Source organism: Podospora pseudopauciseta (genome assembly GCF_035222475.1).
Source record: "Podospora pseudopauciseta strain CBS 411.78 chromosome 2 map unlocalized CBS411.78m_2, whole genome shotgun sequence".
In the NCBI taxonomy this organism is placed as follows: domain Eukaryota; kingdom Fungi; phylum Ascomycota; class Sordariomycetes; order Sordariales; family Podosporaceae; genus Podospora; species Podospora pseudopauciseta.
In genome coordinates this window covers 2,028,136-2,041,812 of record NW_026946663.1, presented here as the reverse complement: position 1 = coordinate 2,041,812, position 13,677 = coordinate 2,028,136, and the positions used below count along the sequence as shown (strand labels likewise).

The window sequence follows — 13,677 nt, the reverse complement described above, 5'->3', positions numbered from 1 at the left end:
TTACACGAACCGATAAGATGACGTATGTGGCCCGTGCGCTTCACAGAGTGGAATTTTGTCTGCATGGAGCTTCACTTTGGCGGGGACTCACCGTGCATACCTCAACATTGTACATAATCAGGGTTCAGGTCCCTGCATTTTTCACTCTTTACCTGCGATATAACCGACACTCATTCAACTCACGAAGAGGAAAAAGAGAAAAAAATTACGATGGCCCCAAGAGCGACAGCCCTTCGGCTCGTTGCCAAAAGGACGCTCACACCTTCATTATGCCAAACGATGAAGATGAGATATTCCACCGTCCCTCTGGCGTATGATCTTCACGAGCCGGCCAAGCCGTCGGTTGGTAACCCCAACAAGAACTCGCCTATTGTTTTCATGCACGGGTTGTTTGGATCGAAGAAGAATAACAGAACGATAAGTAAGTACGTATCTCCCTCTCTCCCTCTCTTACTCACTTACGTATCATACTAAGAAGATGACAAGAGTCCTCGCCCGTGACCTAGGCCGCTCCGTCTACGCCATTGTACCTGCACCTAAACCCCATATCAACAACCATCGCTGACACCAAAAAAGGACCTCCGCAACCACGGGGACTCCCCCCACGACCCCCACCACAACTACACCGCCATGGCCGCCGACGTAGGCGACTTTATCAAGCAGCACGACCTCAAAGACCCTTGCCTGATCGGCCACTCCATGTTTGTCCCCCTCCCCCTCCTTCCCCCATTATCTTACCAACCCCCTCTCCTCTCAGGGGCGCCAAAGCAGCAATGACCCTCTCTCTCACCTCCCCCGCCCTAATCTCCTCCCTCATCTCCGTCGACAACGCCCCCGTCGACGCCCGCCTCGAGTCCGACTTTGCCCGCTACATCCGCGGCATGAAAGAGATCGAATCCTCCGAGGTCACCAAACAATCCCAAGCAGACTCCATCCTCCAGTCCTACGAACCCTCCGTCACCATCCGCCAGTTCCTCCTCGGCAACCTCCACCGTCCCCGCCACCCTGAGTCTCAGGTCCAAAAATTCAAGGTTCCGCTGAGCATCATCGGGAAGGCGCTCGATCACCTGGGTGACTTTCCCTTTAAAGATCCCAGAGAGGTCAGGTTTGAGAAACCGGCGCTGTTTGTCAGGGGGACAAAGTCGAAATATGTCCCTGACGAGGTCATCCCGCTGATAGGCCAGTTTTTCCCCAGATTTGAACTGGTGGATGTCGAGGCGGGCCATTGGTTGATTAGTGAGAATCCTGAGGCGTTTAGGAGGGCGGTGGTGGAGTTTTTGAGTCCGAAGGAATAGATGGCCGGAGGGAGGTTGATTTGTATATTTATTGTCCATCGTCTATTAAATGCCAATATTGCATGAGAGGGGGAGGTGTATGCGTCAACAGCACACACCACTTAGACATAGACAGAAATTATAGACCAAACACAAGAAGTACTTAACCACAAGGACACTTGATAAGCAAAAGAAAAGGTGTACAATGTACTTCCATCCATAATCCAAAAAAGCCTGGGGGTATCAAAACTCTATGTGCTGTCTCAACAGTCTGAAGTGTATCCCAACTCCCCTCACCACCCATCCATCCATCGCCATGCCTCGCTCTCTTCTAATTTACCGAACCAACCCTCAAACTCCAAACCTCTTCATGATCAACGCCCTTTTCCCCTCTAACCCCCTTGCTCAACAAGAACAACCCCCCGGCAAATAAGCCCCATACCCATCACCACCACCACTCCCACTACTCCCACCATTCCCCAACGCCACCGCCCCCGCCGCCCTTCCCAGTCTAGCATTCTGTATCAACCCCGGAGTCTGCACAATCCTATCCACAATATCCACAAACGCCAACCTCACATTCTCCCTAGTCTTTGCGCTCGCCTCGCAAAACTTTGCCCCGTGCGCCTCGGCGAGCGCCTGCCCCTCCTCCGTGGTGACCTCCCTTGCGTCGGCCTTGTCCAACTTTGCCCCGACCTATTCTTATGTTAGCCACAGCATAGCGGTGGAAAATTTGAAGGTACATGTGATGTGATGTAAGGGGGCGGGGGGGGGCTTACCAGATAAAGCGCAACCCCCTCCACCGTGTTCGCCTCCGCCTCGTTGAACCACCTCTCCATGCTCAAAAAGCTCGCCCGCGTCGAGATATCGTACACGAGCAACACCCCGTGCGCGCCGCGGTAGAACGAGGTGGAGAGGGTGCGGAACCGTTCCTGGCCTGCGGTGTCGAAGAGGGTGAGACGGTAGGGTTTGCCGCGGACGTTGAGGACTTTGATCTAGGGGGGGGTTGTCAGTGACGGGTAAGGAGGAAAAGGGGGGAAAGGAATACCTTGAAATCAATCCCTATCGTTGCGGCCGAGGTCTCGGGGTCGAATTCATCGTCGCAGTAGCGGGTTAGTACTGAGTAAAATGGGTGAGTGAGTGTTAGTGAGATCAAGCTGTGAGGTGGTAGTTGTGAAGATGAGGGAGTGATGAAGGGATCATCACCTCCAAACCATGAAGAAACATCCCAGGCCATATCATGCGAAGCCAGGGGTTGATCACGACCCGTTGAGGCCACCGACCAGTCATGTACGGTGACCACATCACCACCAGAACAGAATAAAAACATGTGACAACAACTCTCACAACATAAACATGAAGAAGAAAAAAAAAAATACTCACAAGCACTCTTCCCCGCCCCCGACGGCCCAATAAGCAACACCTTGAGCGTCGGGAGGGTATCATCCGAAGCCATCTTTCCCTTTCAGTTAAATCCCCAAGTTCTTCCCTTGCAGTAGCTGCCAAACAAGAGATATATCAACCAACCCAACCCAAACTATCCGCCGCTGTTTTTGTTATTCCCGCCAGCCAGAAAAAAAAAACCACAGCAACAATAAACAACAACAATAAAAGTCCGGTAGGAATAGTGCAGGTAAGGTAGGTAGGTAGGTGCGTAAAAGATAAGAAAGGCAGTTGTGTCTCGAATGATGCGAGTTTAAGGTTTTGGGCGGGTTGACAGAATCGATCGGGTTTTGCCTCGGTCCAAAACACAAAGACTGGGTGGTGCTGCTCAATGATGACGACGACACCCTCCCTTCTGAGCTGTTCTTCTTTCTCGTCTTATCTTTCAGCAGCGGCTTAAAAACTGATTGGAATGTGGAATTTCCCTGGCGCTCGCCTCAAAAGACCAAAAAAATGAGGATGCGGCTCGGATAGGTAGGTAATAAGCAAGGCAGCAACACAGACGGAAACACAAGAAAAGTGATATCTGGAAGAATATGTCTTGTTGCCCAACTGGTAGTGAGGCGGCCAGTGAACTTTAGTAGTCCCCGCCTGCTGTTGGCCACTAATAAAGTAGCTGGCGGGCTTGGACAGCACCCGTGATGACGTTATGAAACAAGCTGTCAAGTTGGGCTGCCCTGTCACGCGCTCCAATTTCAACACAATGGGACTATTTCGTACGATTTACTCCAGGAACAAAAAGACGGCGTCGTTTGGGGAAAAATGTCAGGAAACGGTCCTAGGAGCACACGTCAAACTCATGTTCGCTGATACGGTATCTGGGCGCACTACCACTTCTGCCACGTCCCCCTCGAATTGCCTTGTCACCGAGACGGGCCAATTTCACAGGCCATTCTCCCTAGGCAGTCCATACTGACAACCTCACATCGGGGGGGGGGGGGTGCCATCTCTGGGGGAAATGCTTTGTTTGGTCGTGTCACAGTCATTTATGATCCTTTTGATTCCCGCTCGGTCCGTCGTATGGGACCAACATTCGTTACCCTTGACTACTGTTCCATAATACGCGCCAAATGCAACGAAAGCAATCCCAGTGCCCCAGAGGTATTGCTGATGAAAACCCTGCCCTTTGCGTTCCCAAAAACAACCAACCCTTTATACGGACTCGAGGACCGTCTCCTTGAACTCGCGCTCAACCTTCTGGCCAGCATCATCGGTGCTGGACTCGCCGTGGAGAGCCATGAGGGCACCGAGGTCGAACTTGGGAGCCTTGAGGAGCTTGACCTTGCGGATGTGGACCTGAAAGTGACATGTTAGCTACCCCGCCGTGCTTCTGTTCCCCGTCGCTCAAAATTCCACATACGTTCTGGAGAGGGTAGATGCCCTGGGTGGCCTTCTCGATCTCGCGGCCGATAACCTCGGGGATAAGCTTCGAGGTGAGCTGCTGGAGGGTGCAGCTGGAAGCCTCGCGCTGGATGATCTCGGTCATCTTCTTGCGGATGGCACGGATTTGGGAAGAAGCGGCATAGGTGGTCTTCTTGATCTGGTTGGGGCGGCGCTTGGTGAAAGCGATGGCGAAGAGGCGGAGAAGGTAGTGGTCGGTGGTCTGGACGGTGACGTTGGCCTCGATCAGAGTCTGCCACTTGCGGACGAGCGAGCGGAGCTTGTCGGAGGTGAAGTCAAGGCCGTGGAAGTTGGTAAGGCAGTTCTTGCCCTGGACCTCATCGACGCGGAGCTTGACCTTGCGGAAAGCGTGGTCCTCATCCTTCTGGAGATCGGCCAGAGAAACCTCGACGATGCGGCCCTTCAGAGCATCGTTGGCATTCTTGAGACCAGTGGTTCTGTTGACGAGGGTCTTGCCGACGCTGAAATCGCTTGTTAGAATCGCTGCTCGGGTTCCTGCCTGCTCGTCTCGCGGCGATCTGTGGTGTTCGGGATTTCAAAGCTTACTCTCTGATGGCGAAAGGCGCGGGGGCCTGTGATTTGATTATTTGTTAGCCACGCTGCCTCGACTGAAACTCGATTATGTCGCGACGTACCTTGATGCCGTACCAGTCCTTGCGGGCGAAGGGGTCCTGGGCCTTCTTCTTAAGGCCCTTCTTGCCCTTGGACAGTCTCTTGTTCCTGTGGACGATGGTCAGCCATCATCAAGTCCAGAATCCACCACCAGGCGGCCGAATTGTATCGCGAAGTCGAGGAAAATCGTGGGTATCGCAGAGAAAATCGGTTTTCGAGGGGTTCAACGTACTTGCCAACAGCCATCTTGACGCAGCAATGTCTTCGGTGACGGGAAGTGCTGCTTGGTTAGTGATGGAGACCGTGCAATCGAGGACACGAGTTTGGGTTTCTCTGCTTCGGAATCAAAATTGAAATTCGTTGTGTGGGCTGCAGCGCACCTCCCATCAGCGGAAAAACTAGACCTGTGGGGCACTCATTGCGGGGCATGATTGGCTGCACGGACCTTAGGGCTCGGAGGGCCGTGCGTTTTTGCCTGCTCCTGCCATTCACTTTTGGCTTGCTGCTCTGCTATCGATAAGGTGAGTGTTGGGCGATAAGATAAGCACCACTGACTCCCAGCTCCAACCCCTCCCCATCACCTTTGCCTTTGGTTACCACAGCCTCATACATGCTCTCGCGTACTATTTCCCTTGAAGTCACAACTATCGGTGTTGCACTATGCCCATAACACCACACTTTTCGGTCTCACATCACACTAGTCAAAGGGGAGCACTGGCTATTGTAATAGTTTCTTGATTTTTTTTTGTGTCTTATGACTAGATTATTTTTGATCATTCTCCCGCTTGTCCCCCTCGAAATCAAGATCTCAGTGACAGCCCCCCAAAGATTCAGCAAAACGAAAAGTCTTGAAGAGAGCGACGTAAATTCATTCCATCGACCTTTTTTCCGGCCAATGATCACCTTCGCTTCCAATTAGTCCCCATCCATCCATCCATCCATTCATCCTCCTCGGGGTGCGTTTACCCTGGCAGCATATAGGCTCAGGGTCACCCCGACGTGTCATGACGACATAAAGCTACACAAAATGTTTTGGTACAAGGGCGGTGAGTGCGCATAGGTAGGTGGGTGTGTTACCCTATTTCCTCCTTTTTCAACGTCTTTGCTGGCGGGGTGAATGACTCCGACCGTTTGAGACGTGCATCCCATTTGTGGGACGCTGTCGACCTTTCGTTTGGGGATCATATCGTGATCCACGTCACCAAAATGAGTGTTGTATCGTACAAAATGCTCTCTGCGCCGTCGATCCTCCAGTGGAAACTCCCTCTCCATCCCGTCGTCAGGAGTGCCTCAATCTGAGGCGTGAAGAGGGGTGAGTTGGCTCGGGGAATACACAAAATAAACAGTCATGGCTGCAAGTGCTTCTCAATCCGAGGGGAAGTAGGGCGTGGGCGTTTCGATGATGGGTTGGTTTGGGGGTTCCGGTTTCTCCTGGCGAAGTTCCGCTCCAAAGGCATAGTAGCCAGATGCGTGGCAGCATTCAGCGGAACTGCCCTCCAAAAGAGATCAGGGCGACCTCTCAAGGGGACTTGATCTCGGACTCCTTGTCGTCTTGCTGGCTACCCTCATAGTCATCGAAGCTGGGGAAGCTGAAGTACCGTCCCGAGACTAGGTTTCAAAGTCAGCACATAGTCCGGGACACAAGTGAAAGATGGCAAGACATACAAGGACGCTCATCATACGAGTTGGGCTGACTGACAGGCGAGACGGATAGCTCTTGCTGACGGTCGACACTGTCGAACATGGATGGCCGGACAGAGATTGGTGAAGAAGATCCCGGAGGAGAGCCAGAAACGAAGGCACGGGTCAGGAGGTCGGTCGCTCGGTTTGACTGGCTGCAGAGGGCATTTCGGCTGGCGTTGGAGGTGGTGATGGAGGGTTCGGTAGCAGTGGCGCGGAGCAGTCTTGGTCTTCTCTTGCTGGCGCTTCGGTCTGATGAATCTCTTCGCTGCATGCGAGAGTCGGGTGTGAGTGTGAGTGAGGCCATCATGATGACTAAGGTGGATGTTGATGTCAATGTTGGTCTTGATGCTTGATCTTCGGCGTTGGTTGTTGATCCTTTGGCTTGGCTTGACTTGACTTTGGAGTTGTTAAAGGTCGAGTCGAGGGTGGAGGTTCACATTGATATTTAGCTGAGGCTGAGAAACAAAAGTTGGAAAGTGGAGGAAAAGGTTGGGAACGGGGGCCTATTATTATCGTGGGAGTGGAGGTGCTCCAGTGCTCCAGAAGAGTTTATGGGAGCCGCCCACTTGGGCTGAAATGCGATCCGCTCAATGCCGCAAAATGTCTCCAGGTTTCAATGACGGCACTTTCGGGCTACATTGCCACTTGTCAGTCCATGGGTGACTTGGGACAGGTTGGCATGGCAAGGAGGGGCGGGTTACGGGTTGGCTTAGTCGAGTTCGACCAAGGCACCAAGGCGAAGCGCGGAGTGTGACGGTGCCTGGCTGGGCTTGGTTTCTCGGATGGCTGGCCCAGGCCATCGATGGGTTGACCACCCACCCATTACCCATCCGTCCCACCAGTCAACATTGATCAGATTCACTCACACTCACTACCCGTTCGGACTCCCGGCCTTCGGCGTGTGTGCAATAACTGCAGAACTGCCAGACTGCAACCCGCAACTGTGGACAGCTCACCCCCCGACACAACCCACACTCTACCTAGAGAGAGAGAGTCAATATCTGACGGGCGCGGGCCGTTGCCAGACAGACATTGGACAGATATCAAGCACGCACAATTGGGCATCCTACCATCCTCCGACTCAACATCACGAACCAAGTGCGGTTATAGCCTGCAGACCGGTGCGTCTGGATAGAGTGCTCCAAGATGCCAAGCCTGTCGAATGGCACCCCATGGCACCCCCGTCGACCCCCCGTCAGGCTCCCAGAACAAGACCAAGGTGGGGTGCGGAAAGCACCGATAGCCACTCAAGTCGTGACACTTCAACAACGCTGAAGCTGCACTCTGCAGGTGCTGCATGGTGTTTGACGGCCATTGGTGATGCCAGCTCCAGCGACCCAGAATAACAAAGCCGAGCCATCAGAGACTTTTTGTTGGAGCCGATTCCAGCCTAGACACCGGACGCCCAGGCACGACGAGCACGAGGCACTCAAGGGTATACGAACACATCTTCAGAGCGATCATCGAGATGGAAGGAGATTTACTCGGCACACAGAGCAACATGGCAACAGAGCAAAAGAGCTACAGAGACATAGTCACAGTAGTACAGCCAGTGTCTTAAGATGGCCGGACGCCGTTCCGTTGATGCTTCAGTGAAAGGCGCCGAGTTGGAGCTACACCTGTCAGCATCAAACTTTGATACACACATTTGAGCAACAACACCAAGGAGTCAGTCATCCAGTAGTCAGTCCACCATCACCATGACCCCACACCACACTACCACCATCTGCAAGCCCAAACCAGACCGGTAGGCAGCTAGCAGTCTGTCCTTCTCACTGGTGCTCTCGTGACAGTCGAGATCTCTCTCAATCGTTACAATCGCCTTCCTGTTCGTATAGTAGTTGCCCCTCCAATCGCCCTTACCGGTGCTGCAACGCAACCGCACCTTTTGGCTGTAGAGTGCCACACAATCGACCGCAACTGGCGAGAGAGATAGGGAATTGCAAACGGGCAACCTGGAATCTCGCTCTTTGTGCTGATGGTCATCTGGACAGCCTCCTGCAGCACACAACACACAGCACACAGCACCGCTGGCATCTCGGACAACAAGTCCGGATTTGATATCATTGATTTGCGAATTGATTCTTCCAAGGTACGTTACCCGCCCGCACCGCACGGCATTTCTGGCCTCTCCCACGTTGACTTTGCACAGGGGACCGGCGACCCGACGGCGGTGCAGTGCAGCAAAGACGTGGGGAAGCCCTGTCTTTCCCGCATCAAACACCAACACTAGAAGAAGACCATATCTGCACCCCCTACTCCGTCCCCCATGGGATGAGAAAAGAGCAAGACATTCAGCAGCAAAACCCCCCAACAAGGACAACTGCGCGATTTTCCCCTTCTTGGGGGTTTATGTCTTTGCCATAAGCCAATAATGTCTGACAAGGGGTCGAGGGCCGATGACATGGTCCAATCCAAGATGACCTCCAACAGCCGAACAGCCCATAATCAGTCCAATAATCAAGCCCAATTCTACGCCTCTCATCTTTCGTCATTGGCAATTGGATCCCCGGGGAAGAAGGAAAAGAATCCCTTGCTGCGCCGCAAGAGAGTCACCAGACAAACAACATTTCACGGGCTCTGCTTCCTCATCCTGCCAGCCAGCTGTCCTTGGCTTATCCCCATTAACTCCAAACCCCGGACCGGTGTGCAGTCATCGTGTCACCATCAGCCTACAAAAACTCCCGGGGGAAAAATTGTATCATGGCAATCATGATGATGTATAACTAGACAGGGGTGATACAGAAACCAACACGCAACACATCCTGTAACCGAGCCGGATGACAGAAAACGAACATGGTCCAAAGCAAGGAAAATAAGGTGAACCAAGAATCCGGTTCCTTCCCATCCCCCCTGACCGCACTTCGGCACGGTTACGTGCCTCTCCCCGCTGCCGGAACGGAAAACTCTAGTCCAGGTACCAAACGGGAATTGCGGATGAGCAACGCATAGACTAAAAGTCTTGGAAGAATACCCATGTCTATTCTGTTGTAGTAGTAGCAGTAATACCTTGTGTACATACTGTGTACACACGCACACACGCACACACACGCACACACACAAGAGCAAGATCCGAATCTGTGTTCCTCGCAAATCATCAAGATTCCAGACACCAACAGCTTACAACAACAACAACAACAACAAGCTGAGAAATCGGATGCTTGTTCATGCTCGGTGACGTGACATCCCATTGTCGCGCCCTTTTCCCTCTCCTATGGGTGTAGGCATGTGGATCACCAAACTCATTCGTCGTACAGACCTCACCACCGTCCGCGTGACAGTCCAAAAATTTTGACATCTTTTCTTTTCTTCACCCCATCTTCCTATTTGCTCTTCCTAATTTCCTCCTCGTGGGGGCGTTATCTAAAAAACAGCGTGATTTTTCTGGTTGGAGGATAATGTTGCGATATCTTACGCACTACTAATAAACAAACATCAGACCCAGAAGCAGCCTAACTTGAGCACAAACGGCTCTCTCTTTTGGACAAAAACACTAAAACCCAAGTCCTCGTGCCTCAAGACTCAAACGGTATTGGTTCAACAAATCACATTACTCATATTCCATCTCCCCCCCCCCCCGCAACCTGAAGTAAAAATCGAGGTACATGGTCTAGCGTGATCTTTTCCCAAAAGGCTCTTTTCTGTCTGACAATCACCTCTCCCCCAAGCTTCCTTCCCAAAACCAAGAAGAGGCGGGCGCACCGCATTGCTCTTCTTCTTCTAGTGGTCAATACTGTTGTATCTTTGTGTCAGCCACACCTCTCACAGCGACAAACGGCCCGGGGAATGCCATCATTCGCGACTTACTCTTCCCATATCCGGCCTTGAACAGCCTTCAGCTCGTCATCAGTCATTCGGTGACCTGTCGTGAAATATCCTAACCAGCAAGTTAGCTTTCTGCCGGGCCACACACACACATACACACAACACTACGTTACTGTCCCACAGCAACACCAGATGATGATAGGGAATGTCTCATACCAGCAGTAATCTTCGCATCAATCTCAACCCTCGAATCGGCCGGGATCAACTCTTCAGGAAGCTCAACTCGTTCATGAATAGGTATGCTAAAATACACAAGATCAAGATCTCACGATTAGCAACCAGTCACCAGATTCCCGGAGTGTCCGTTTTTTCCGATAACCTCAAACATTCTTTGTGTCCAAGTGAATCCCATGGAAAGAGAGAGAAAAAGAAAAAGAACTTTGTAAAACTCACCCTTGACCAACAATCGCATCGTGTTTCATGCTGCAAATCGAAAAGAATTCATATCAACCTTCCATTCTTCCCCCAGAATCTCGGCAAACGTGAGGGAAAAGGAGGAAAGGGGAGACTCACTTGCTCATGCTGAGCATCCTGTCAATCTTGGTGATCCCAAGCCAGTGCAGAATATCCGGCATCAATGCCTGGAACCGCATGTCCTTCACACCAGCAATGTTCTCCGTCCTCTTGAAGTAATCCGATGCCCGATCCTCCCCGCGTTTGCGCGCGTTGTACACCACTACCGGCATTTGCAGATCAGGTTAGACCAATACACTCTCTCACTGACACAAAGAGGATCTTCTCTCCGAGAAAAGGAGGCAACCGGTACACCACCAAAGCAGGATTTCACTGAGAAAGATGCAAAACTTACGGTACTACATTTCCGTTCCATGTCAGCTTTAAAACCCCCCTTTCTTGTTGAACGGTAACAAAACAAAACGACATCGGAGAGAAAAAATGCAGTCTTTTTTTTTCTTTTTTTCTTTGCAACATGACATACCTTTGTAACCTCACCCAGCGCTCTGCCCTCTTTGCGAAAGTAAATCACCACACCACTGCCACCATTCTGTGCCTCCTTGACGGCTTCCTCGATGCCAAAGATCAGGTAGGGCCTGCAGGTGCAAATGTCGGAGCCGAAGACGTCGCTGCCATTGCACTGTGAGATGAGGGGGACAGGGTGTCAGCACGGCAATAACAAATATCATAATGACAACAACAACAACAACAACTGATGATCGGCCGTGGATAGCCGGTTGGGTTGGGTTGTTTTGTGTTTGTCATACCTCGTCATGGATGCGCAAAGCCAACCTCTTGGACGGGTCAGACATATTCGCCGGGTCGCCAAAGACATACACCGTCAAGCCACCTGTAAACCAGCAACCGTCACCTGTCAGTACTTGTCCCACCATCTCTCTCCGTTGGAGCAAAACTCACCAATAGGCGGCAAAAACACCTTGATATCCGACCTAGTGATCAACTTCCCAACCCCACCCCCCCCTTTCGTCAGCCTTTCGCGCCCCTTTTTACTCGCCTCTTTTCACATACCTCAGGATACATCCCCCCCGTCTCCTCAAACAAACTCCTCCTCAACACCCCCTCCTCAATCCCAAACCTCTCCGCAACCCCCGGCAAGTACCAAACCGGCTCCACCGCAAACTTGGTCACAGCCAACTCCCCCCGTCCATTCAAACAAACCTTGCCATCCGGCCTCAACCTCCCACTCCTTACGCTCTCCTCCAGCTCCGGAAGCGTCATATGCGCCTTTGTAACCGCAATCGTAGGCCGCAGGTCAACACCTTCCCTTTCCATCAACTCCTTGTGCGTCCAGGGCACTAAATGCCCCCACGGATCCATAGCCACAATCTTCTTCTTGTCGCCCCACTGGGGGAACGGTCCGATGGACACGGCGGGTTCGGTGTTGGTGTAATCGGGCTTGTGGTTGTGGGGGAGCTCGCCCGAGGCGAGGGCGAGGGCGTAGTAGATGGAGTAGGAGCCTCCGTGGGCGCCGATTGCGTTCCGGCGGCCGATGGTGGAGGGGGAGCGGGAGACTGTTACTGGGCCTCGAGACAGGGGGTCGGGAGCGCCCCAGTTGAGGGGGAGGGGGGAGATGCCGATTTGGTGGGGGTACTGTTTTGGTTTCTTGTTAGTTAAGGGGGGTGGTTAGAGGGGGGAAAGGGGGGGAAACGTACGGTTGTGAGGATTACACGCGAGGTGAATTGCTTCGAGGCGGTGGCCACCGGGGAGGCAAGGGCGGTGGCGGTGGGGGTTTGGGTGCCTGCTTCGGCGGGGAGTTCGCTGGTTGGGGTTTTGGTGAAGCCTGTTTTTAAGGGGGTTGCGGACCGGTCGAGGGCTTGGGCGGAGGGCGGGGAAGAAGAGGAAGTGTCTTTCTTCTCGAGGGTGTTGACTCGGTCGGCGATGGATTGGACGGCGGTGAGGAGGGCGGTTTGGGTTTGGGAGATGGACTGGAGGGCTTCCTTTACGTCGTCCATGTTTGTTGATGTTGAGCCCATCGTGAAAGTAGTTTTGCGGGACGTAGGTAGGGAGATGGAGCTACAGCTGAGGTAAAGTGCTACCAATCTAGAAGCCGAGGATGGAACGGGACACAAAAGAACAACAAAGCCCTGGTGGAGGGAGCGAGATCTTCGGGATCAAAAAAGATAGGTAGGGTTCTGTAGCGGTTTGGTCACGATACACACAAGCCCCTAGACAGACAGGAGACAGAGAACACTGAGTAGTCAAGTGAAACCCGGTGCGGGCAACTAGTATTCTAGTATATAAAACGGTTGGTAATGAGACAAACACATCGGAATGTGGCAGGTTCCGGAGCTCGGGTGATACCCCGTGATAAGAAACCGGCGTCATTGGACGGGGCTTGGGCCGCTTCGACCCCCAGAAGCTGGTATCACCGGGCGGTCGGGGAGAATGGCAGGTGATCGATAATAGTGCAAGCTGGCTGGCCGTGTGTTGGCGTTCCGGTAGTGCTTGCGTCGACCCCTGTAATCGCTGTCGTTGTGCTTGTGCTTCCACGTCTTGCTCCACTCCGGGAGGCCGGCGGAGGCGGGGCACCGCAATCGGATCGTCTGCCGCTGTGGATATCACGGAACTGGGTTTGGAAGGCGGACACGTCTCTGGAGATGATAGAGAACCGATAACGGGAACGGGACGTAAAGCCACAGGAAGGTCAGCTGACGGCGAGGGGAAGGAGACCGGTGTCTTGTTGGCTTCTGTTGGTGAGACAGACAGCTTCTGTTGGATTAGATAAGAGAAGCATTACCTCTTCACAACATGCTTCACAGCAGCATCCTAGGACGAACACTGCAAGGTCGATGATCACTCCAAGTTAGAGGAAGGTCAAGAGCTCCCCTCTCGCCGAGACGGGTGGTGTGGACCCGACAACCGCGGAGGTTTATCGAGGGCACGGGCCACATATTAGAAGCCCGACCCTTCTTGGCCCCGCTTGGCAAACCCGGTGGAGATCAGGGGAGCCTTGTCAAAGTGAAGC

The 13,677-nt window shown here is 52.8% G+C and overlaps 5 protein-coding genes across 5 annotated transcripts; 1 reads left to right on the top strand and 4 right to left on the bottom strand.

Annotated features, from left to right (window-relative positions):
- The first annotated feature begins 68 nt into the window (after positions 1 to 68).
- Positions 69 to 1,465, top strand: QC763_205340 (uncharacterized protein). The gene is made up of 4 exons (XM_062909575.1): positions 69 to 425; positions 487 to 526; positions 577 to 701; positions 758 to 1,465. The coding sequence occupies exons 1-4, from the start codon at positions 211 to 213 to the stop codon at positions 1,293 to 1,295; spliced, it is 918 nt and encodes a 305-aa protein (XP_062768376.1). The 5' UTR covers positions 69 to 210; the 3' UTR covers positions 1,296 to 1,465.
- A 214-nt stretch (positions 1,466 to 1,679) lies between these two features.
- Positions 1,680 to 2,730, bottom strand: QC763_205320 (uncharacterized protein; the record flags this gene model as incomplete). The annotated part of the gene is made up of 4 exons (XM_062909574.1): positions 1,680 to 1,970; positions 2,054 to 2,269; positions 2,323 to 2,393; positions 2,658 to 2,730. The coding sequence occupies 4 exons, from the start codon at positions 2,728 to 2,730 to the stop codon at positions 1,680 to 1,682; spliced, it is 651 nt and encodes a 216-aa protein (XP_062768375.1).
- A 1,139-nt stretch (positions 2,731 to 3,869) lies between these two features.
- RPS1 (ribosomal 40S subunit protein S1B) lies at positions 3,870 to 4,976 on the bottom strand (the record flags this gene model as incomplete). The annotated part of the gene is made up of 5 exons (XM_062909573.1): positions 3,870 to 4,013; positions 4,078 to 4,579; positions 4,665 to 4,690; positions 4,754 to 4,838; positions 4,963 to 4,976. The coding sequence occupies 5 exons, from the start codon at positions 4,974 to 4,976 to the stop codon at positions 3,870 to 3,872; spliced, it is 771 nt and encodes a 256-aa protein (XP_062768374.1).
- A 1,273-nt stretch (positions 4,977 to 6,249) lies between these two features.
- Positions 6,250 to 7,173, bottom strand: QC763_205300 (uncharacterized protein; the record flags this gene model as incomplete). The annotated part of the gene is made up of 3 exons (XM_062909572.1): positions 7,115 to 7,173; positions 6,396 to 7,046; positions 6,250 to 6,338 (listed from the first exon to the last, which is right to left on the bottom strand). Exons 2-3 carry the CDS (start codon positions 6,718 to 6,720, stop codon positions 6,250 to 6,252), a joined length of 414 nt encoding a protein of 137 aa, XP_062768373.1. The 5' UTR covers positions 6,721 to 7,046; positions 7,115 to 7,173.
- A 2,784-nt stretch (positions 7,174 to 9,957) lies between these two features.
- Positions 9,958 to 13,504, bottom strand: URG1 (Uracil-regulated protein 1). The gene is made up of 10 exons (XM_062909571.1): positions 12,365 to 13,504; positions 11,721 to 12,302; positions 11,610 to 11,652; positions 11,459 to 11,541; positions 11,176 to 11,331; positions 10,752 to 10,918; positions 10,632 to 10,661; positions 10,395 to 10,480; positions 10,221 to 10,290; positions 9,958 to 10,146 (listed from the first exon to the last, which is right to left on the bottom strand). The coding sequence occupies exons 1-10, from the start codon at positions 12,683 to 12,685 to the stop codon at positions 10,134 to 10,136; spliced, it is 1,551 nt and encodes a 516-aa protein (XP_062768372.1). The 5' UTR covers positions 12,686 to 13,504; the 3' UTR covers positions 9,958 to 10,133.
- Positions 13,505 to 13,677: the final 173 nt, after the last annotated feature.

What these genes read in the sequence shown, in the direction of transcription:
- URG1 (XM_062909571.1), bottom strand. Translation starts at nt 12,685, where the DNA reads ATGGGCTCAACATCAACAAACATGGACGACGTAAAGGAAGCCCTCCAG. An exon ending in CGCTGGGTGAGGTTACAAAG is followed by an intron (nt 10,919 to 11,175) that starts GTATGTCATGTT and finishes CTGCAAATGCCG; the next exon opens with GTAGTGGTGTACAACGCGCG. An exon ending in AGGATGCTCAGCATGAGCAA is followed by an intron (nt 10,662 to 10,751) that starts GTGAGTCTCCCC and finishes TTCGATTTGCAG; the next exon opens with CATGAAACACGATGCGATTG.
- QC763_205340 (XM_062909575.1), top strand. Translation starts at nt 211, where the DNA reads ATGGCCCCAAGAGCGACAGCCCTTCGGCTCGTTGCCAAAAGGACGCTC. An exon ending in AATAACAGAACGATAAGTAA is followed by an intron (nt 426 to 486) that starts GTACGTATCTCC and finishes GAAGATGACAAG; the next exon opens with AGTCCTCGCCCGTGACCTAG. An exon ending in GCCGCTCCGTCTACGCCATT is followed by an intron (nt 527 to 576) that starts GTACCTGCACCT and finishes ACACCAAAAAAG; the next exon opens with GACCTCCGCAACCACGGGGA.